The sequence below is a fragment of the Rhipicephalus sanguineus genome, chromosome 1 (assembly GCF_013339695.2).
Source record: "Rhipicephalus sanguineus isolate Rsan-2018 chromosome 1, BIME_Rsan_1.4, whole genome shotgun sequence".
Lineage (NCBI taxonomy): Eukaryota > Metazoa > Arthropoda > Arachnida > Ixodida > Ixodidae > Rhipicephalus > Rhipicephalus sanguineus.
The window spans coordinates 36,685,692-36,708,007 of NC_051176.1; the positions used below are offsets into that span (position 1 = coordinate 36,685,692).

General features: G+C 48.9%; 1 protein-coding gene across 1 annotated transcript in view; it reads right to left on the reverse strand.

Annotated features, from left to right (window-relative positions):
• The window catches only part of LOC119390571 (protein obstructor-E), a 73,650-nt gene that overhangs the window by 10,685 nt on the left and 40,649 nt on the right, over positions 1 to 22,316 (reverse strand). The window contains exons 3-4 of the mRNA XM_037658165.2: positions 20,814 to 20,999; positions 14,160 to 14,361 (exon numbers count right to left, since the gene is read on the reverse strand). Of these exons, the coding sequence (XP_037514093.1) occupies positions 14,160 to 14,361; positions 20,814 to 20,999 (388 nt within the window). The remainder of the gene's footprint in view (positions 1 to 14,159; positions 14,362 to 20,813; positions 21,000 to 22,316) is intronic.

The following is a 22,316-nucleotide window of genomic DNA, read 5'->3' on the forward strand; positions in this document are numbered from 1 at the left end:
GGACAGAACACAGGTGGATTAAGAACGCTCCTAACGGTCCTGCGGAGCTACTCTCCTCCAATGTTCCAGGCGCATCTTCCTTCACCTCACTGCCTGGTAGTGCACCCCACCATCTGCGTCCACATAGCCCTATGCGACAGGAAACAGTGTGTTCGCCACATTTGGAGGGCTCAGCTCAGTGCACTCGGTCACAAGGTGTTCGATGGTCTCATCGGCACTACCACACACGCGACAAACAACTCAATAATTCGCTGTCGTACGTTCTCTTACGCACGAGAGTACGGAGGGACCCCTGCTATCGCCTCAAACATTAGCACACTTCCAAGGTTATTTTTTCGTACAGAGGTACCATAGCGATGTTGCCCTTGTGCTGCCGGTAAAGAAGATGGGTTGACTTGTCCTCCTCCGCCTTTTTGATGCGTTGACAAATTTACTTAGCGCGCTCGCGTTTCTTTTCGGCCGCAAGCGGCGCCTGGACAAACCCACACTCTTCTCAGAGTTTGTAGACTGGACGTACCCAATTGGAGTCCATGCATGTCGCCATCAGAAAATCAAATAATCGTTCAGTGAACTGGGAGCACAGGAACCGACAAAGGACGACGAAGAACTACGCAGCACGAGCGCTCACTAACGACTTGTTCATTCGCACGTCAGAAGGACACATTTATGCATAAAAGTGTGCATGTCAAAAATATTATGAAGACAACAAGAGCAGCGTGTGAAGCGTGTACTCGATGCGCTTGTCTATGGATTATCTATAACGTTAAATTCAGTCACGTGTCGTACGTGTCGGGCCAGAGTACCATCATGGCGCCTTCGTCAAGGAACATGTCCGGCAGATGTACAAATGCTTTCTGGATGGATGAACCCGTCATTTGGAAATTCGAAAAGGGTATGCCGAATCCTTCGTTCTGAATGGTACGCGCAAGTCCTGTGGTATAAGGACTGGCTGCGGGTCATTTTTGACCTGAACGTTCGTCGATGAGCAACCGCGGTACGTATTTCGACTGGTGTAAGACTTCGAGAACAGTCATGGAAACCCTGTGGAATCGCATGAGACCACATCTACCTATCAAGAAAAAACAAGCTTCATGTGAGGGACGCCTGTTCAACCTGAGCGATGTACCCCTGCCAAAAGAAATTCAGCAGGTTCTACAAAAATGCCTGATGTTCTCCGGGAACCTACCCTTCGACCAGAAGAAAAAATTGCTACGGCACGGGCTGTCTCCAAGCTGGCCAAGGAGTAAGAACGTTATAGGTGTACACTCTAAAAAGTTTTCGGGAGTAATGCACTGTTAATCCGAAAAGGGCGCTTTCCTCCCACAAGGGACGAACTGTGTGCAAAGTTTTGCGCACGGCACGGCAACAAGGGCGCTTTCCTCTTTTGTGTGTTGGAAAGCGCCCTTTTTCGGATAAACTGGAGAAATGTACGCGCCGTGTGCAAATTTTCGTTGGTGAATCCTTTGTCCCACGTCGTAAAGAGGAACGGGTAAAGCGAAGGGTTTGGCGGGTCCAAGTGCAGTATGGGGGGGGGGGGGGGGTTAGGCAGCAAGAAGCAGCAACCATTTTCCGGAGAGGTGCGATAGAGACAACCACGCGGGCATTTTGTAATATTTCTATTCACTAATTATTTTCGCATGTGAACCGAGCACATCGCCGACATATGATTGTATAAACGTTTACTACACGTCTTCGTCTTAACATGTACGCTGTGGTTGAATCTGCGGATATGAGGACACCGTAGCCCTCTCTCTGCATGTTTATGCGGGCCTATTACACACAGATCTCATGTAAGCATAATCACTGTAGTTATGGAGTAAGACCAAATATCGGACACAACGACGGCATACCACTTCTGGAAGCCTGCCGCATGAGTTTGAACTTCACCAGATTTTCATGAACCTCATGAAAAACACTTAATTACGAATCGGTAAAGGCTGGCGTGTAGTATCTTGTCACCATAGGCATGCGTAGTGTTCTGCGGAGGGGGGGGGGGCAAGTTTTACCGCAGCGCACTACCCCCTCCCCCCTATGTTGGTCGAGCCCGAAAGAAAACAAGGTCTCGAATGGATGCAAAAAACATGGCTGATCCCTCTGTCATAGGAATCGGTATAACACGAAAGTGAAACGTGTCTTCACAGACGTAATTGAGCGTTTGTTGCGCATTCTTTCGCCCCAAGGGCGAAGGAATGAATGCTACAGCAACAAATTGTAATGTCACGCGAAGAACGGCAAGCAGCTCGAAACTTGCAACGCGCTGCTCAAGCAGAAAGGACGCGCGGAACGAACATACACAGGATGAGAGCGAACTGTCACATTTGTAACTTAATTCTGCTTGAGCACCACGCTCCTTTCGCGAAAGCGGCCGCTGCAGTGAGCCAAGTGACCTTCGTGCTCTCAATGCGAGACGTACAAACCACCACGATCACAAGATAAGCGCACGCACAAGCGACCACGCCCTGTAGACGCGGGCGCTCGTCGCAACGGCGACGACCTTTCAAGCGCGCTCTTCGAGCCCTTCGCGCCATCTCGCTAGTGATAACGAAAACACGCTGTAACACAGATGTCTGAGTACAGCCACCGGCAAATGGTGTATATAAATAGCTCGCCGTTAGCATTGCGAAGAACGTGTCGTCCGTGGCCGAATCGTTTCGCGCTGCGCGCTGTGGAGCGAGGGGTCGTAAGTTCGATTCCCTGTGACGGAACTTTTTCTTCTGGTTTTTTTCTTTGCCCATTCTTAGTCTTTATATTTTACAACGTCATATCCGTGACGGAAATACGTCAGTGGAGGCATGAAACACTTTTGTGTTAAAAAATAAATCAAGTGATGACGTGTTTTTCACTGCGGCGTGCCATCGGTCTCCGACTTTCCGGGCGTAAAGGTTCGAAGTAAACAGCCCTTGGAACAGTGGCATAGGCAGAAATTTGTTTCGGGGGGGGGGGGGTGTTTAGGGGTGGTGCGCGCCCATGACCCCGCGCGGGGTCCTGGCAGGTAAGTGTGCTCGACTGTCATTTTGTGCTCTGTACCTCATGGGAGAAAAAAAATTCGGGGGTGGGGGCACGGGCCCGGTGTGCCAACCCCTGGCTACGCCACTGCCATGGAATGCAACATCAAGGTTCCTCGGCCGCCCTTATCGTCAAAAAACTTGCGTGGCCATAACCCTGAGCATTAAACAATGATGTGCCAGGCCTAATTGGGAAAAGCTGTGGGCATAATTCGCGCCTCCTTAGATAACTAGGGAAAGAGGGAAAGGGGGCGCCCTCCCCTCCTGTCTCCCCTGTACGCACGCCTATGCTCGTTACACCTTTCAGAACGCGCAACGATCCATTTGTGCATAACCCCGTTTCTGTTGACGCAGTGCTATAGCGTGCCGTGGTGTAGTTAGTGTACACGCATGGTGATTCAGCGGTCGCGAGTTCGAATCCTGTGTGTTTGCTGCAAATTTTCTTAAACTTATGTCTGAATGTGATGTCCGTATACCGATCGTACATCTTGTCACGTGGTTTATTCACGTACAAACGTGAAGGAACGATGAGGAACGTCGAGGAACGTCGAGGGTCCAAAATCCAAGCAAGCGCAAGCTCGGGTCGCGTGGCTACCACTCACGATGTGGCTTGCTTTCTTGGCTGCTTCGTCGTCGTCTCGTACTCTTCACTACATTGGCCCCTGGTGAATAGCGGAGCCATCCTGGCGACCTAAGGCGTTGTCAGTATAGTATTCCCCGCGAAGTAGACGAACGGGCGAGGTGCGCAAGTTGGCAATCGGCATGATGGTAGCGCCGGATTCGACGGTGAGTACGGCAAACGGCAGTCGTAGGGCGTGGCGGCGGAGAAACAGCTCTGACGGGGCGAACAGGACAGCGCCGTCAGGAGCGGCCGGACAAGTCAAGGCGACAAGGGTGGACGTGTTTGGGGCTACGTCAGCGTCGGCAGCAATGACAAGTTTACATGCGTCAGATATGGTAGGCCCCGAAACAGAAGATTGCAGCGGCGTAAGGGCGACTTCTGCTCGGGCGCAATCTATGATGGCGCGATGACGTGAAAGGAAGTCCCAGCCGAGGATAACGTCGTGAGAGCAGGACGGCAGCACGAAAAACTCAATGACGTAAAGTTCGCCTTGAATATTAACGCGCGCGGTGCACACGGCTGAAGGCGCTATGAACTGTGAGTTCGCAGTGCGGAGCATGAGACCTGAGAGCGACGTGGTCACTTTTTTTAACTGGCGGCAGAGGCTCTCGCAGATTACGGAAACGGCGGCCCCGGTATCAATTAGCGCTTGGGCCGTGGTCCCTTCAACATTAACGTCGATAACGTTTTGCGGCGAAAAAGACGGAGGCCTTGGGCAGTTAGCTTCGCATGCAGTTCTTGCCTCCGGAACTGCAGCGATCAGTTTCCCTCTTGCGCAGCAGGTCGGCGACGCATAGGTGACAGGGAGCGTCGCCGAGGGGACGGTGACCGGTGGGTGTCGTTGGGTCGTTGATCACGGGCATACTCCTGTGGCGACCGGGACGACGACGCGACCGGCCTGCCGTCGGCGTCGAAGTGAGGAGGGGCGTAGTTTGGGGGCGACCTGGACGACGACGCAACTGGCATGCCCACGGCGTCGAATGTTGGAGGAACCAGGCGGCAATGGCGAGCGACGTGGCCGGCGAGGCCACAGGAGAAACAGATGGGCCGATTGTCCGGGGTTCGCCACGCGTCGGAGCGGCGGAAAGACGGAGCCGAGGGGTTTGGGATGGGCGGCGACGAAGCATACACGGATGTTGGCAAGACACGGGGCGGCGTAAGTGGCCGAGGTGGAGCGTAAGGCATAGATTGGTGATACGCGGTGGTCGCCAAGGCATGGGACGGCATCAGTGGTCGAGGTGGAGCAGAGGGCATAGGCTGTTGAGGGGGCCGCGCAGCAACGGTGGCGTAGGTAAGCGGCGCAGTGACGGGCGGTTGTTGGAACATGGGTGGGAGAGCCTCAGCAACTTGCGTCCGAATGGCTTGTTGAATGCCCGGAGCCAGAGGATGCGCCGACTCGTGAGTGAGCGGCAGTAAAGACAGCTGGCGTGCGACTTCTTCACGGATGAAGTCTTTGATCGTGGGCTGGAGAGTCGGCTGAGCGGCCGGAGGGACAGCTAGCTGCAAGCTGGAGAGCGTGTCGGGGGTCGGGAGGGCCTGACGGGCGATCGCGCGCTGCCTGCGCAATTCGTCGAAACTCTGACAGAGGGAAACTAGCGCAGCGACTGTGGTGGGATTCCGCGCGAGCAGCAGCTGGAAGGCGCCGTCCTCGATGCCCTTCAAGATGTGGTTGATTTTGACCTCCTCAGGCATAGCGGGGTCGACGCGGGTGCACAGATGGAGGACATCCTCGATGTAACCCGTGTAGGTCTCACCCGGTTGTTGTGCACGCTGACGCAAGCGCTGCTCGGCGAGAAGCTTGCGAGCCGCAGGCCGTCCAAAGACGTCCTTGATAGCAGTCTTGAAAGCTGACCAAGATGGAAGCTCGGCCTCGTGGTTGTGATACCACAGTTGGGCTATGTCGGCAAGGTAGAATTGCACATACCCAAGCTTCATTGAATCGTCCCATCTGTTGCTGGCGCCGACTTTGTCATACCTCGACAGCCACTCGTCCACGTCCGATTCACCGGAGCCCGAGAAGATGGGGGGGTCCCGCTGAGGATACACGGCGCCACAAGTGACGTGGACAGCCGAAGGGCCAGGCTGGGAAGGAGTCTCGGTGGCCATGTTGGTATCACGAAGGGGGGGAAGCTTACGGGAGCGAAGATCCAGGGTCGTAGGGGAAACCCACGTACCTCCACCAAATGTCACGTGGTTTATTCACGTACAAACGTGAAGGAACGATGAGGAACGTCGAGGAACGTCGAGGGTCCAAAATCCAAGCAAGCGCAAGCTCGGGTCGCGTGGCTACCACTCACGATGTGGCTTGCTTTCTTGGCTGCTTCGTCGTCGTCTCGTACTCTTCACTACAATCTAATCACACGCATGTATAAACCTGAACTATCTCGATAAATGAACAAAAAACTGATTTTTTTTGCGCAGAAAAGTAACTGTTGCTCCTTGAAGAGTATTGGGAGGGAGCATCCGTTGCTCCCATGAGGAGTATCGGGAAGGAGCAAATGGCAAGGAGTAACCGCACGGGGGAGTAACAGTTCGTCCCTTAGCAGTTACACCCAAAAAGGAGGAATGGCTGTGGCAGATAAGTTGCTCCCCTAGAGGAGCAACCTCGATACCCCTTTTCCTCCTTTACTTCTTAGAGGAAGATTAACGAGGAAGATTTCTTCAGGAAGGCCGAAGAAGCGTTAGATAGTAATTTCAAACCAGTTTCTGTAAAACGCAAGGATGTAAAGACCAGAGCGATGTCGTTGCTAGAAAGGTTAACCTAGGAATGCTCGGCTCTTGTGTAAAAAAGGTGAAATGTGCAGAGTAGAAATATTCTTCTCCATTAAAACGCACAAACCGGAAATTCCGTTACGCGCCATTGTTTCAGAAAGGGATACGTGGCAGTATCCAACTTTTTACAGAAACATCTTTCTACTTCGCGCGTAAATATGACCCTTTCCACGCCAAAAACTCGGGCGTTGTGGTTGAATACCTCAAATGTGAATGCTCTAATGTCACAGCGTTTAGCGTTGATGTGGTCGACTTATATTACTCCTTGCCGCATTATCAATTGCTAAAATGCGTCGAGCAGTGCATTGTGGGAGACAACGACGAGTTATCGTTGAGGAATAGCACAGGAATTCCTACTGAGCCTTTTTGAGAAATTATGACATTCGACATGAAGTACACCTTCTTCGTGGCTAGGAAACCTGTACATGCATAAATCAGGTGTTTGCATGGGTGCACGTGTGGCACCTGTATTAAGCAGCATTTTTCTAGAGAAGATACAGCTTTGAGCTCTGAACTTCAGCCAGGCACAAAAGTATTCAGATATATTGACGGTTACTTGATCTTTGTTGAAAATTTTTCCGCACTGAACTATGACAACATTATTGCAGGCATGGGCTTCCGGTTTATTTCCGAGGTTCCAAAAGATAAAAAAGATTGCGGTTTTTAGAATTTTGCCTGTTTTTGAAGCGTCTTTGCTGGCAATATAATCCCCGATCTGTGAAGCCTGTTTTAGATTTCTCGTCCGGTCATTTCAAGATAGTAAAACGCGGAATCGTACTATCATGCTATGTTTTGCCCTTGAGAAAAGCTGCTTTCATATGATTCGCACTGGTTTCGTAGCGCAGTTGGCAAGCTTAAAAGCTGCTGGGTACTTTTCCTATTTAATTGCTTGGGTATGTGAGAAGCTATTGCAGATGGTAAAAAACAATGGAAAACGTTCTTCTGCGTCTTCAGCACGCGCCGAAGAAAACAAACGTGCGGCAGTAATCCCTTATGTCATGCACGGACTACAAAATGCGGGAAACCGGTTTGGTGTGCGCGTTATTTTCTCTGCACCCAATAAATTGGGCAGTATATGTGCAATGGTGCACAGGAGGGCACAGGTAATGTCAAGAGGCAATAGATGCCTCCAAAAACATGTAAGACAGTTTGTGAATTGCACCAGTGGTAGTGGTATATAAGATACCCCTGTCTTGTGAACGTATGTACATCGGCCAAACTGGCCGATGTGTGAACGTACGCCTCAAGGAACCTAAAAGCTCTTGAAGAGTACCCCTTATTCACATTTAGCGTCACACTGCGATTCTTGCCAATGTCAACCGCTGTTTGAAAGAACAGTTATTTTGTTCCAGCATTTCTGCGCTTGTCCTGTGTACTACTTCTTATTGTGTTCCGTCAATCGCGCAGTTCCTTACCGTTCTAATCCGCTTCAAACTACGCGCGAAATTTCTGAAGCTTGTCACATTTCCCGGAGGGCAGATCACTGTATAAGCCACCCATCCTTGTCACTACATGACTGTGAATTTACCTATATAGATAATCCATAGACATGTGCCTCGAGTACACGCTTCACATGCTGCTCTTGTCCTCATAATATTTTTGACATGCGCACTTTTTTGTATAAATGTGTCCTTCTGACGCGTGAATAAACCAGTGAGCGCTCGTGTTGTGTAGTTCTTCGCCGTCCTTTGTCTGTTCCCGCGCTCCCAGTTCGCTGAAGGAATATGTGCCAACTAGCCCACCTATCGATCCTCTTGCAATCAAATACCCGTCAAGCCCACCTCTCGCGAGACGTGTAGAGCAGGCGACAGTGGAACGTCAGTGTCTCATGGGGGTGCTGCGCTCTACGAGTGGTAAAGTGAACTACTGCATTATGACACCTCTGACATCAACGAGTGCCGACAGTAAAAGCGCTGATATACTTCGACGTAGCGTATGTGCGCGCGGCACGGCGGCGTCACGTTGGCAAAACGCCGCCCTTTTATAGAGTCCAGCGGCTCCCGACCGCCGACGCCACAGACGGCTGCTGGCGCGCTCAGGCATCACCCGGCTCACCTTGAGCATCACCTTGAGCGACATTTCGTCGATTTTGCACCAGGCGCGCGGGGACACGCCGGTTTCGCATGCACAGGAACCTGTTTCTGGGGTTCCCGACAGGCGGCGCGACGCGTTTTCGTTTTACTGCGCTTGCGCATGGCCAGCTGCGGTGGTCTCGCTGCGTTTGAGCGCCTCGCGCGTGCACGTCAGGAAAGTCAGAACCCAAGGTCAAGTTTGGGCGCCACACTCGCGCGGCTGAGCTATGCGTCACTGGGGGCAGATGCTGCGCGCGAAGGCGGTTTGTCACCGGATTTGCCAGCGGTGGCGGCAAGCACACGTGCGCGCATGCGCTCCACATTCGGCCCAGAGCACTGCTGGTCAGCTATAGTTACATTGTGACGCATGACAGATGCAATCCGAGAGCTCTGCGCGTGCGCGGAAGCGGGTGCGGCAGTGTTGTGGCCGTGGATGCGCCCAGTTGCGATAAGAGCAGTGGCGCCGCTGGACGTTGCTTTGGAAGCCTATCCGCCTCGTGCACCGGTATGGTGGCGCCACCGCTCGGCTCAGGCGGTTACACCCTCTCCCAAACCCCCATAGGATCCCATGCATTTTGAATGAAGTTTGCGATTCCGTTGCACAAAAACAAACTAGCGCCATCTCTCAACAATACGCCACACCGACGACGCAACCTCTCTTCTTGCTTCCACCGAAATGCCATGCTCCAAGGTGACCCCTCTCTCCGCTTTCTTTTATTTCTTTCGGTGGCCGTGAGAGCGCGCGCTCTGCACTGTGCAGTAGAACAATGTACATGCTGCGGGGGAACTAAGGAAACGATGGAACATGTACTGACTGGATGTGGCGATATTCACCCAGGTATACGTGTGGGCACGAGTCTACATGAAGCCTTGGGTTTTAGGGACAACAATGGAAAGCTGGACACGTCCGCGATAGAAATATGTAAGAGACGGCTAGAGTATTGGTGGTAGAAAAGTAGAGATAAAGTACAAAAATAAATAATGGAGGAAAAATAAGGTCATTCTGCCTTAAGAGGCAGAGAGATGGACCGTGAATTTATATTTTCTTTGGTATAATAACATAGATTTAATCAGTGTAGATAAGGTTTTAAGCCAACTTGAAACAATGAAGTTTCTTTTTCTTTTTTTCTTCGAGCCTGGTGGCAGACAGTCACCGCCCCGTTATAAAGGGGATGCTCATAGCATCCATCCATCCAGTAGCGCACCCGACAAGAGCGGCTGGGCTCGTCGCTTTCGTCGCGTCTTCCTTGAACGTTGCAACGTTAATATTGTGTTAAGGCGGTGGCCACACGTCGGACGATGAGCCCTGATTTCGTTCAGCTGCCATCTCATCAACGGCAATGTTTCAGACGCCTCAGTTGTTTACTTTTGTCCGTTGATTGCTGGACAAGATGGCCTCCTGCAAGACCGCGTTTTTCCAAGTCAGCTGTGCGTGTAGTTCTCGGCGTCGCAGCAGTTTGATGACTCGAGGAGGTCAACTGGTGCTGCATCGTGGGAACCGCTGAAGTGACTGCAAGCTTGACGACATTGTGCCAGAATAGTCTAGCGTACTGTACGCGCACGATTGTGCTACACTTAAAATACCACGCTTGGCCTCGCGCGTCAACGTGATACGCCTGTGTGCAACAAGTGTGTTGTTATCGTTGTTGCATCGGTTAATACTGAATTGCAATTGGAATACCGTTTTTGCAAAAGTAAGTGAAGCTGTAAGTAGTTGCCCTTCTATATGCTCGCTACTCCACGAACATTACTTCTAGAATCGCATTTTATGTTGAGTGGCACGTACCAAAGGAGAATCTAGCATACGAGATACATTACACGTGTGCGCATTTCCTATATAAATTTGAGTAATGCCACTCGTGCGCATTTCGTATATAAGTCTGAGTAATGCCATGCTCAATTTAAAGCGCATGTGTTAGAGGATTGTGGCTTCAATGGTGAAAGTGATTAGATATTCCGAAATATGCGACTGCAATGCAGTTAGAACTTTCTCATATGTTAACACGGTCTGTGAACAAAAAAAAACGCTGTGTGAATGTTTGTTGGTCATTTGCTAGCTAAAGTACTTTCACGCATTATTATGCAGCTGTGTGACGGCTGTTAAAACGTTCAGCAAGTTAGATTTCGGTTTTCTTGGCCTAGTTGAGTGCTACGAGTGTTGAGCGAAGATAAAAACGCGTGTATTTTGTGCGTTTCTTAAGCAGGTATACAGCCGTAATATTCATTGTTGTTGTACTGTTCGGGGTATTCAATAAACCAAGAATGCTGTTTTGTACTGCAACACTTTTTCTTTCATCTGTGTTAACAGATCATGCAAACAACTTGGACACATGCACGTAAGAAACGTACGCAGTGCATCGCGCGCACGCATAAAAAACGGGCCTGTCATTTTAAAACAAATAATATAGAACAATCGACGTAACAAACGGCATGGTTGTCTAGTGGGGTAGCGTCGGCAGTACAAATATCAAACCAGAATGAAAAATGAATAGAAAAACGGCGAGTAACGGGCGCTTTGCCCATGGCTTCTTTGAGCCGCGCGTATCCACCTTTCGCCACCGTTCGCCGTTGGTGGCGCCACCAGTACAACTCAAAGCAGCAGTGCACGAGGCGGATAGGCTTCCAAAGCTGACACATCCGGCGACAAACCGCTTTCGCGAGCAGCGTCTGCCCCCAGTAACGCATTACTCACATGCGCGAGCATAGCGCCCAAACTTGAGCTTGGGTTCCCTTGTGAGCATTTTTTTATTAACGCGCGTTTAAACTAGAGCGACACGATGCCGATTCTGTCTACCGACTGTTGCCGGGAGCGTCTTTTGTCCGGCGACATCGTCGGCCGGCCGTCTGCGTCTGCCTCGTGTCTGCGTAGGCGTCGTGTCATTCTAGTGTAAATGCGCCTTCAGTGAACCAAAGACACTTTGACCGTTCTTCTATACCCTATTTGGCCACGTAGTACGTCTCGGCGCACTCGTGGTTGCCTCTTCAACTTTGTATATACCAAAATTGGCCCAAGAGGACATGAGTGTATGACGAACAAGATTCACAGGTCGCCGCACGAATGACGTGACATACCTGCCGCGCACGTCACGAAACGCTTTCCCCCAGTCAAGTGTGCCGCATTCCACGGCCCGTGGAATGCCACGCGTGATTCACAGCTTATATCAACGCAGGAACGGTGAGATTATACCCAGTATAGATGCTAAACCTACAGCGTGAAGGGGCCCGTATCACAGCAAATCCGGTGCCGGTGTCGTCGGCGTTGTCGGTTAGCGGAAAATTCCGATAAATGCCAATAATAAAACTTATAGTTTGAGCTGGAATCGAACCCAGGCATTCTGCACGGCAGTCAAGTATTCTACCGCAGAGCCACGCTAGGGCTTTAAACTGCTTCAGAAACAGGACGGGGCAACGTCAATGGCGGTTGCAGGGTTGGCTTTCCTGTCTTATAAAAGTGTTATAGACATCGCATATGTGCTCCTATGACTCAGTATGACTATATATTCGAGAGTCACTGAACCCCAGAAAAATACGCCAATGACCGCTAGCTTAGATATGCACATGATTGCACCGTGGCGTTTCGTGAAGTTGACGCCCGTGCACAAACGTGAGTGCCGACATTACGTTGCAAGCTACTCCAGGGTAGTCGACGTGCAACCCCGTAACGTTTGTCTGCAGGCAAAGGAAAGAAGAACATAAATGCGGCGTAGGCTGCTACTCGCTGGCTGCTTCGCATGAAATCGATTGAGATCATGTAGGAATGAGATCTGTAGGAATTTTTCGTTGACATCCATGTTTCGGTACATGTTTTGTCTTTCGCCTCAGATTAGCCCACGACTGCATGATGACGCTTCGTTGCCGAGAGAGTGGATCCTCAACATGCATTAATAGCTTTACTGCGATAGCAAATATATGGACACTCTCGGCTGGTTTCTGCCGTCATGTCCCGTATATGTATGTATGTATATATAAAAGCCACAAAAGAAAAAAAATTCAAGAAAAATACTCTCCGACCTGCGGATTCGAACGGGCGGACCCTCGCTCCGCAGCGCGCGGCGTTAAACGACTAGGCCATGGAGCCTACGTTCCTCAGCATACTAACGCCAGCGGCAGGGGCGTAGCCAAAGGAGCCAAAGGGGCGTAGCCAAAGCCCCCCGAAAATTTTCAATTTTGCTTGCGTATATATACACGCACACATACAAACGCACGCACGAACATACATAAAGTATGGTTGAACACCCCCCCCCCCCCCCCGAAAGAACTTTCTGGCTACGCCCCTGGCCAGCGGTATACACGACTTACCGCTGGCGGTACGCAGCTCTCGGGGGCATTTCAGCGTGTTCTCTGCATTGCCAACGAGATGGCGCGAAGAGCGCGCTTTGAAGGTCGTCGCCGCGCTCGTTGCGATGCGCGCGCTCCGCTAACACAGGGCGCAGTCGCTGGCGCGCGCGCGCTTGTCTCATGACGGGGGCGGTTTTTTCGTCTTCTACTTTCACTGGAAAGCTTGCGTTGAAGTTACAGAGTGCACGAACGTCACTTTGCTCGCTGCAGAGGCCACGTTTGCGAAAGGAGCACGCTGCTCAAACACAAGGAAGTAACGACTGTGAATTAGTTCATGCTCGTCCTGTGTATGCCTATGCGTTCGCTTGGTGCGTCCTTCTTTGTGTTTGAGCAGCACACTTTACTTGTCGAGTTGTGACAGTTGTTAGTTCGCGCTTGCCCTGTGTGTGTCCATTTCGTGTGTCTTTTGTGCTTACGCTGCAACTTTCGAGCTGCTTGCCGTTCTTCCAATTTGACATTCCAGTTTGTTGCTATCGCATTCATTGCTTCGTCCTTGCGGCGAAACTGTGACTTTTTTTTACTCGTCCCCGCTGCTGCAACCAAGTAATACTACTGCTGTACCGAACGCCAAAGAACGGCAATGACGTCGACGGGCGAATCTCGTGAAAGGGAACGCTGTGGTCGAGCTATAGTGCCGGCACTCCAGTGAGAACAAGACTGGCGCACACTGACAACTTTGCCTTCGGCATTCGTGAAACTGAGGGCGTCACCGCTCAAGTGGCTGGCAAAGACACTACGCAACTGGAACCTCCGCCGAAGCGACTCGCTAGTAAGACTCGAAGCAAGCCTATAAGACCACCACCCACCTGCAAATCGTGCGCCTTTCGCTGTAGTGGACCGACGGCCAGGTGTTATGCGAATTACTCTAGCAGCCACCAGTGGTCCATGATGGCCGTCAACGTGCACTGGATACTTGCCACTAGGAGTCAGCGCCGGCGCATACATGTCTAACGGTGTCATGCTAGCGAAATGCCAATAGAGGTAGTGCGAATTCGTGCTGCTAAAATTCTTGTTTCTGGACGGACAATGCATATGGAACTGCTTTTGTGGAGGTGCGTTTCACTTTCAGGTTAAGCCGATTTCTATGAAAGAGAGATCAACCTTAAGTTTTCGCGTTTTCGGCGTGCTGTATTTTCTTCCTAGGTGGACTAAAGCTATTTAGTACTTGAGCACCAGGGCTAGGGAGCAGCGATCTCAACTTTTCCATTTAGCTTCGACTGCCCCTCGCATGTCGAGAAGCTTTGTCATTGCTCTGTGAGATAGCATAAGACAATATGCATTCATATTATACGCAAAAGCATACTTAACTACTTAGCGCAGGTTCAAACAATCATGCAACAGAACACGTACCAGTCGGGCACATTTGCGGCGTCTTCGCAAGTGTAACTGTAGTGACTGAAGGCCTTGCCGTATCCGCAGCTGATGAGACGTGGCTTGTCGTTGACGCAGGTAATAAGGCGCGTGCAATCGGCCGGATGCGGATAGCGTGGGTACGGGTAGAACTTTGCACCAGGACCGGTCACCTTGTCCGGGCACCGGAATCCCACGATCGCTGCATAGTTTCACCCTCGCGCATTAGGCGGTTGCTTCTCAACACACAATGAGCTTATTTGTTTGAAATTTGAAGTTTGAAGTTTGAAGTTTATTTCTTTCTAATACAGAAAGAGGAGTAAGAGCTAAAGGCCATATTGCCTGACAGAGGCTCTTACTCCTATGCGCATTCGGCATGCATGTACACGTTTTCGAAGCGAGTACAAACAATAGAGCAACCAGAGATATCAAAAATGCATGTGCATCATTATCACTGCAAATAAAGCAATACAGGTAGACATCATACATGAAAACACTTCATGATACTTCATCAAAAACAAACACCATATGTACTACATCGAGCGTATAATGCTGAAGGACCAACGAAGAGCTGAATGTTGCCGTTGCTTCGGCAAGCAGCCTTGAATTTGGATTGTTCCAAAACGCGCTAACAACGCGCAGTTGCACTGAATACAGTCACGAATTCCTGAGAAATTTCGCAGGCGTAGTGGTCTTTTGACGCCGACTGCACACGACAATCATTAGAAGAGAACATGAACGTCAAAATTTCCTTTCGGAATTTCGTGCCGAAACAGCATGTGAACGTCAGTGTTACGTCACGAATTTCAAAATCGTCTGTCGTATTTTGGCCACAGCTTCAATGAAATTTTCTGAGACTTGTTAAGAATGTGGGTCCCTCAGAACACAACGTAGGTAACTTCCAATGATAAACTATTACCAGACGCCGTCAAAGAACGTTAATGACGGCAGGGCGAGCTGGTGCGGGAACGTCAATGTGGCGTAACCACCTGTATGATCTTCTTGCGTGTTTTCTCACTTACCATGCGTCTTGATACTGTTCACTTAAAGCGGTCATACAAGCCGGCCATTAAAGCAGCCAATTTTTATTCAACCTCATAGCATACCAAGTCCTAGGATCCAATGTGCCAAGCCACCTGCCACTATTTAATTTTTTACATTATAAACACGTGATTGTCTAATTCCAAGTTTACTTTGCAGTCATAGTACTTGGAATAGTTTTCAATGAGGTAATTATGCATAAGCCATAAAGTGAGGAATTAAAGATGAAAAACTTTTTTGAGTTGCAGATGGCACTAGCTGGCATGGAAATATTGTAAACATAGTTGTACTAATTATGCATGATAGAAGTACTGGCACATTGCAGTCGTGTGATAATTGAATTGAATTGATTTTTATTAAAGTGTACAAAATTACACTTAGGAAATAATGCCTACAAGTTCACGAGGATAATTCCTGAAATTTACGCAGCAATATATGAAGGCAATGTTGTCATTTTGTGGGCATTGCTGAATGCTTTTACGAATCTTGGTAAGTGGATCTAGTCAGCACCACAGGTCTATTTTAGACTTTTCTGCAGGCAAACTGAACTGCACGATTATGTGGGGCATGTTTCGATGCCATAGGCAAACTAATGCAATAGAAAACTGTACAACGTGCTTATCTGCATGGTTGCATATTTCTCAAAAGTGATGCTAGCCTTCTTGTACTAATTTAGTTGCCTTCATGTGTAGGCTGACACCAAGCTCCTTGTGCATCCCATTTCTTTGTATTTTACTTACATAGTGGCAATGTGTAGTGCACAGGTTAATGTGCATTACAATGAGATTTTACACACTACTTGCATGTTGCTTTACTTTTTGTGAATTATACAGGGTGTCCCAAATATCACGCAGCACGATTTAAAAAATGAGGAATGTCGTTACGCGAAGCACACCTAATGCATAATTCGTTGGTTGGTGTATTTTTCAATGATATTTTCTTCCCAACCAGACAGAACGCTGTCAAATGTTCACCTCTATATTCTTCCCAGTATACTGTAGTAACCACTATTACTTTTTTCGCTGATCAGCTTTAGTTAATTAATCCTAGCTATTTTCTAACTCGACAAGTACTCACCTAATTATCAAAATGTCCATGACACATACCTAGGCATGCTCAAATGACACCTAACTGCGATATTTTCAGCAACGTACTAGTTACGTGCTAACTTTTTCCGGCTGATAAAGAAAGCACGCAAAATATGAAAAATAACACGTGACTACGCTCCCACGCTCCCACCCGCAAAAGGTGGGAGCGTAGTCCTGACTTTCTACCTCACAGTGATCCTGTTTGAGGGCGCTGCTTCCTGATGCGCGCTGCAGTCTCACGTGTTGAAAATAGCGCAGTGAGATGTCAGTTGAATAGGCATACTGTAGTGGTTCTTGGGCCCTCGGACACAGACAGCCAGTCAAGGACAAGAAAACATTTATGACAACACGAGGTAACAAATACATACACTTTCACTGGCCAAACAATACAATAGCTCTTCTTATAACCCTCAGTCCTTACAGTACTACACCTACGCACACTCAAGTGATCAGTACGTCTTCCCTAACTTGGATTCTATGAGGTCCGTCGGCTGTCACTGACGGTACCGTCAGGGTGTAGGCGACGCGCGCTTGCAGCAGGAGAGGACACGATGTGTCGTTCAAGAGGGCATGAGCAGGTCCTGAACTGTTCGCTCACGAACGCATCGGAACACGCTGCACCCGACGTAGCACCGAAGCCACGCTCTCAGCATCGGTTGTGCCGGACCCGAGCAGACTAAGCACCATGGCCACGACTTCGGTAGCTGATTCGTAAGGGACACCCCACTTGGTAAAGGATCAGCTGCTCGGCCTGGCCCGCACGCACGTCCACCACAGGGACAGCCCGCAAGGCCCGGTCCGGAACACTCGTTCGCCGCAGGGAAACGTCAAGCTCGTCCTGGCTGGTTGTTGTTGTTGTTGTTGTTGTTGTCCTCTCCCCATGGCACACACCCAATGGAGGGGATCGGCCTGGTGCTACCAGCTCGGTCCGTCTTGTTCCTCGGGTCGAACGTATTTCTCGCTCACTGACCGCGTTCGCTCAGCCCGTCGGCGTTCCGAAGCTTACGCTTGGTTGGTTGGTTGGTTCCTATAGGGGAATAGCTCAACCCACTACGGGGGATCGGCCACGAAGCGTGCGGCACGAGCTCACGTTCGTCTCTCCCCGCCCACACCTTCATCTTCTTCGGTTTCGTTTTTCGCTTTCGGTTGTGAAAAACAGTCTCTTACTACATTCTTCTCGCCCAACTTTCAGTTCGTTGAACACACTAGTCAGTAGTCTGTAAAGAAAAGTTTGAATGTAGACTCCCTAAACATGAACAAAATAGAATAATTGCACCGCGACCACAAGCTACTGACAAAAAAGCTGTGTAAAACGGTAATACATCATTATGGTTCACTTAAAGCTGCGCGACTCGTGTAGTCAGCGCCAACATTGTCCGCACCGCGAATGTGTTCAACTTGAAAGTCGCACTCCACAAGGAGCAAACTCCACCGTAGGACTCTGCTATTCAGAAGCTTCGCTGACTGAATATAGGACAGTGGTTGATGATCGCACTGCAATATGAACGGCCGGCCGAATAGGAAAACATTTTTCTAGATTGCCCAAACCACAGCAAGGCCTTCCCTTTCGATGGTACAGTAGGCTGATTCACGTGGTAGTAATCCTGCTCGAATACGATACTGGATGCAGATGCCCTTCATGCTCCTGGAGCAATACTGCTACTAAGCTTCGTGAAGGTGCATCAGTCCACAGCACAAACGCTTTGCGCAAGTCAGGAGATCTCAACACAGGTTGCGTGGGCAAGAGTTTCTTGACGTCTTCAAACGCTTGTTCGTATTATTCACTCCATATTAGTTTATTCGGGAAGCCTTTCTTTGTTAGCTCCGTCAATCCAAACATCATCTCAGCATAGTTGGGTACGAAGTCGCGATAGTAACCCGCAACAACCACAAAGGCTTTTAGTTCCTTCTTGGTTAGTGATTGTGCATCTGCTTGAATCTTGTCAGTAATGCCCTTCATCATCTGTAGCAAGCCTAGCCCGACAACGTGACCCAAAAAGGTGGTTGTTGGACAGCCGACTTCGCATTTTGCCGGCTTTATAGTCAGATGAGCCGCTCTAACACGTTAGAAAAATCGCGTCAGTGTTTCCAGATAATCTTCCCAAGTCTCGGTGGTGATGAGCGCATCGCCAAAGTAGTACAATATATTTGAGATTCCTTCTGTGATGATACGCATTAAGCGATTAAATACCGCTGGTGCAGCCTTGATGCCAAATGGCATATACTTGAAGTGATACAAGCCAGATTCACATGAAAAGGCCGTAAGCTCTCTGGACAGGTTGGCTGGCCATAGGTGCTTGCCAGTATCCTTTGGAGAAATCAAAACGTGAAAAGTAGTTACATCCCATGAGCTTTGCAAACATCATATCCGTGCGAGGAATTGGCTCACAATCTGGAAGTATAAGCTTATTTAGTAGTCGAAAGTCGATGCACAGTCTCATAGTGCCATCTTTCTTTTCAACGACCACTATAAGTGAATGGCAGACAGGTGTGGATCTTTCAGTGATACTCAGCCGCAACATGTATTTTACTTCGCCTTCCACAGCATCTTTGACAGCAAACTGCAATGTATATTGTCGCACTTGTATCGGAGCGTCCGAAGTGAGCTTCAATTCACATTGGACCACTCTTGTCTTCCCCGGTACATCTGAGAAGATGTCTCTGCACTTGTTAGGGACGTCCATGACTCGATGTCGCTTGTAAGTGAGCTCCGTGGATATACTGACGTCCGTCCAGTTTTGGGTCTGTCCTAGTGGGACGCGTGGTCCGTAGTCGCAAAAGTCCTGGTTAGTCGCTGTCTGTGTTGACTGTGATGGTAGCTCCTGTAACCGTTTGTTGGCTTGGCGGTTTACGGTCTTCATATTTCTTTAACATGTTGATATGAAAGAGCGTAGCCTTATTGCCGAGGTTGACGAGGTAATGTAGTTCACCTCGTCACCTTCGTTCACCTTGTTCACTACGTTCAGCTTGTCACTCCATTAACAAAGGGCATAAATAAGACCTTCTTGTGAAGCGAGTTTTGCGTAGTGGCTTTAGAATACATGCTGCGACCCCAGCCCAAAACTACCTAAAAGGCTGAAACCCGTCTGCAGTGCAGGTATGTTATCATTGTTTTCATTACGACATAACAGCATGAAATACAATCGCGTTTTGTGCAAAGGTAGCATAAGATGCTTAGCACCGTCTTGGTAACACCACGGTTTTGTTGCACACTCTGTCTACATCCCAACGTGTGACGAAGTACTAGAAGTCCAAAATATACTTCAAGTGTTATATCCTCTTAAGAGAGAGGCAAAGGAAAGGCAGGGAGGTTAACCAGGTTGTAGCCGGTTTGCTACCCTAAGGGGGGCAAGGGGGAGAAAGAGAATAGAGAACGCAAGGACAGAACAAGTGATAGGCGCGCACACATATCAGCGTTCACCGCGCACAACCAGGCAGTCATAACCGAGAAATATTTGAGAACGGTCTACATGCGGCTGTCTAAAAATAGACTGCAATCCGAGATGTTCAAAATTTTAAAATGATAATGGCGTACGGCCAGGGGCTGCTAGTGAACGAGACAACGTGTCCACTTCGCACAAATGTTGAGGAACAACAGCGCACATACGAAATGTGGTCAAAATTTCCCAGGCCTCTATCACATGTAATTCTATGGCAGCGCGGCGTGCGAATTTATGACCACCCTGACGTCGAAACAACCGGGCGGTCTCGTGAAACTTGTGACTTTTCGTTAGTGTGTTGATGGATTTCAACATCTGTTCAACATAAGCCTAATCTTCTTGAGATGATTTCCCTGTAGCAGCTATCCGACTGCCTGTATATTTCATCTACTTTCTGCTTTGATGTCAGTAGCATCATGCGCATTTATGCGTTTCTTTCCAGCTACATTCGACACTGCTGTATGCTGCCAGATGCAGATTTTATCATGTTATCATCGCAATGTTGCTTTTTGTACAATGGCATCGGTAAGCTGTAATTATTTCCTAAGGATTTTACACATGGTTGTTGCAATGGCACTACGCAACAGTGTGGCTGCTGGAGCTGATTCATCTCAATGGTATTTGCCATCTCTCGAGGCGCTGCGTGTAAACATGCAGGTAAACCCGCCGCTCCTGCTTTGTGGGATTGTGGCTTTGCTGGCGTGGACAAGTTGTTGCTGCATGCTCATTCGTACGACAGCTCGACAAACGATGGACCAGTCTCCACCTATTGGTGCGTCGTTTATTAAGCTATTGCACCAATAAGCGGTTGTGATGAAATTTAATGCATCATAGGCGGAGAAAACAGCAAAAGATGCGGCATTGAACGTAGGCGAGGGGTACCTTGCTTTGTGGCGCGTGAGCAAATAATATTTGCTTCGTACGCAGCGTTATCTATAGGGTGGGAATGTTTTAATGACGTCATCAAAAAGCTCTGCAGTCACCTCTAAGGCTTGTTTAGAGGATGGAACACTGCACCTGTGCGCCCAAGTATGTTGAGTATGCGTAGTGAGTATGAATGAAAAGAAAGCGAAAAATAATCGAACCTTCAGAGTCACATCCGTCGACTAGGTCCGGCCAGTTGCAGGAGTGTGTGACATCGTCATACGCAAGTCCTGGTTCACAATTGGTCAAGTTGGCGAGCCCAAACTCGCACTTGAAGTACTGCAAGCAACTGCCGCTGGGAAAGATTCCAAATTGCCACGGGCAGTCAGGTGAAGGAATGGGACCCGCTGAAAAAACAAACAAACAGGGGGTTTGACTTTCTATAACACCTATAAGAAGGCTTAAGCTGGAAGACAAAGTGACAAGCAGGAGAAAACTTCAAATGCGTTCTGCCGAAGATTGCAAGCAAGGTTGACGAACGGAGAAAGTATCATTGTAGCGTTTAGGTGAGAATTGTTCTTTTTTTTTTTCATCCGCACACGTATTTTCACAAGTGAAAGGAATGTGGCTTAGGAATGTTTTTCTCTGGGCAAGTTGGTGCGAGATTTGCGAAGTTAACCAGCGCGAAAGACGAGACGATAGACACATGTACAAACATGTGTCTGCACCCTGTTTGTACATGAGTATTTCATCTCGTCTTTAGTACTGGTTAAAGGAATGATTTGCTTCTTTTAAAAAAAGGCCACAGTTTCGCCGCAAAGGCGAAGCAGTGAATGCGATAGCAACGAATTGGAATGTTAAACGAAGTATGGCTAGCAGCTTTTTAGGATCCGATCTGGCGTAACTATAGAAAACGCTGACGTACCGTAATACGGCTTTCGTGCTCTCCTTTCGTGCTTCAACGCGAAGTAAGCAGTGAGAGCAGAGCACGTAGAAAGAGACGTCTGCTTAACTCTGTCGAGATAGCGCTGAAGGCGAACTGAATGGCGAGGCCCATCCACCGCGCCATTTGCGCCATCTCGCGGGCTAGTAAACTAGCCTCTGCGACGCTGAAGCAGCCCGGAGACGCGCGCATCGCCAACTGTAAATTGTATCTATAAATCGCTAGTCGTTTATATCCTGGATGATGTATGCGCTTCTGGGCGAGCGGTCTAACGCGTCGCCTCGCAGGGCGAAGGATCGCTGGTTTGATTCCGCGGTCGCGCGCTTGAGAAAACTCCTCTTTAGGACATATTTTAAGAAAAGCAGCGCTCAAAAAGACGTAGACAAAAAAGCAGCGCTGTGTGCGTTCCCTCTCTTTTTTGTGTACGTCTTTTCGGGCGCTGTTTTTCTTCAAATATGAACAAGCACCAACTAGCCAAACTTGCCATTTTGTTAGTACGTCTCTTTAGGACAGTTTTTTTGTGAAGAATATATATATATATATATATATATATATATATATATATATATATATATATATATATATATATATATATATATATATAAGAAAAAAGTATACGCTTCAAAAAACTCTTTATTTGTGACGTTTCGATCGGAGACAGATCTTCATCAAGACCAAATTTACCAGGCTTCGATGCGTTTTTATATCATCGTCCTCCGAGCCGAGAGAGAGAGGGACAAAGTAAAAAAAGTAGAAAAAAGGAAGAGAAAATTTCAAAAAC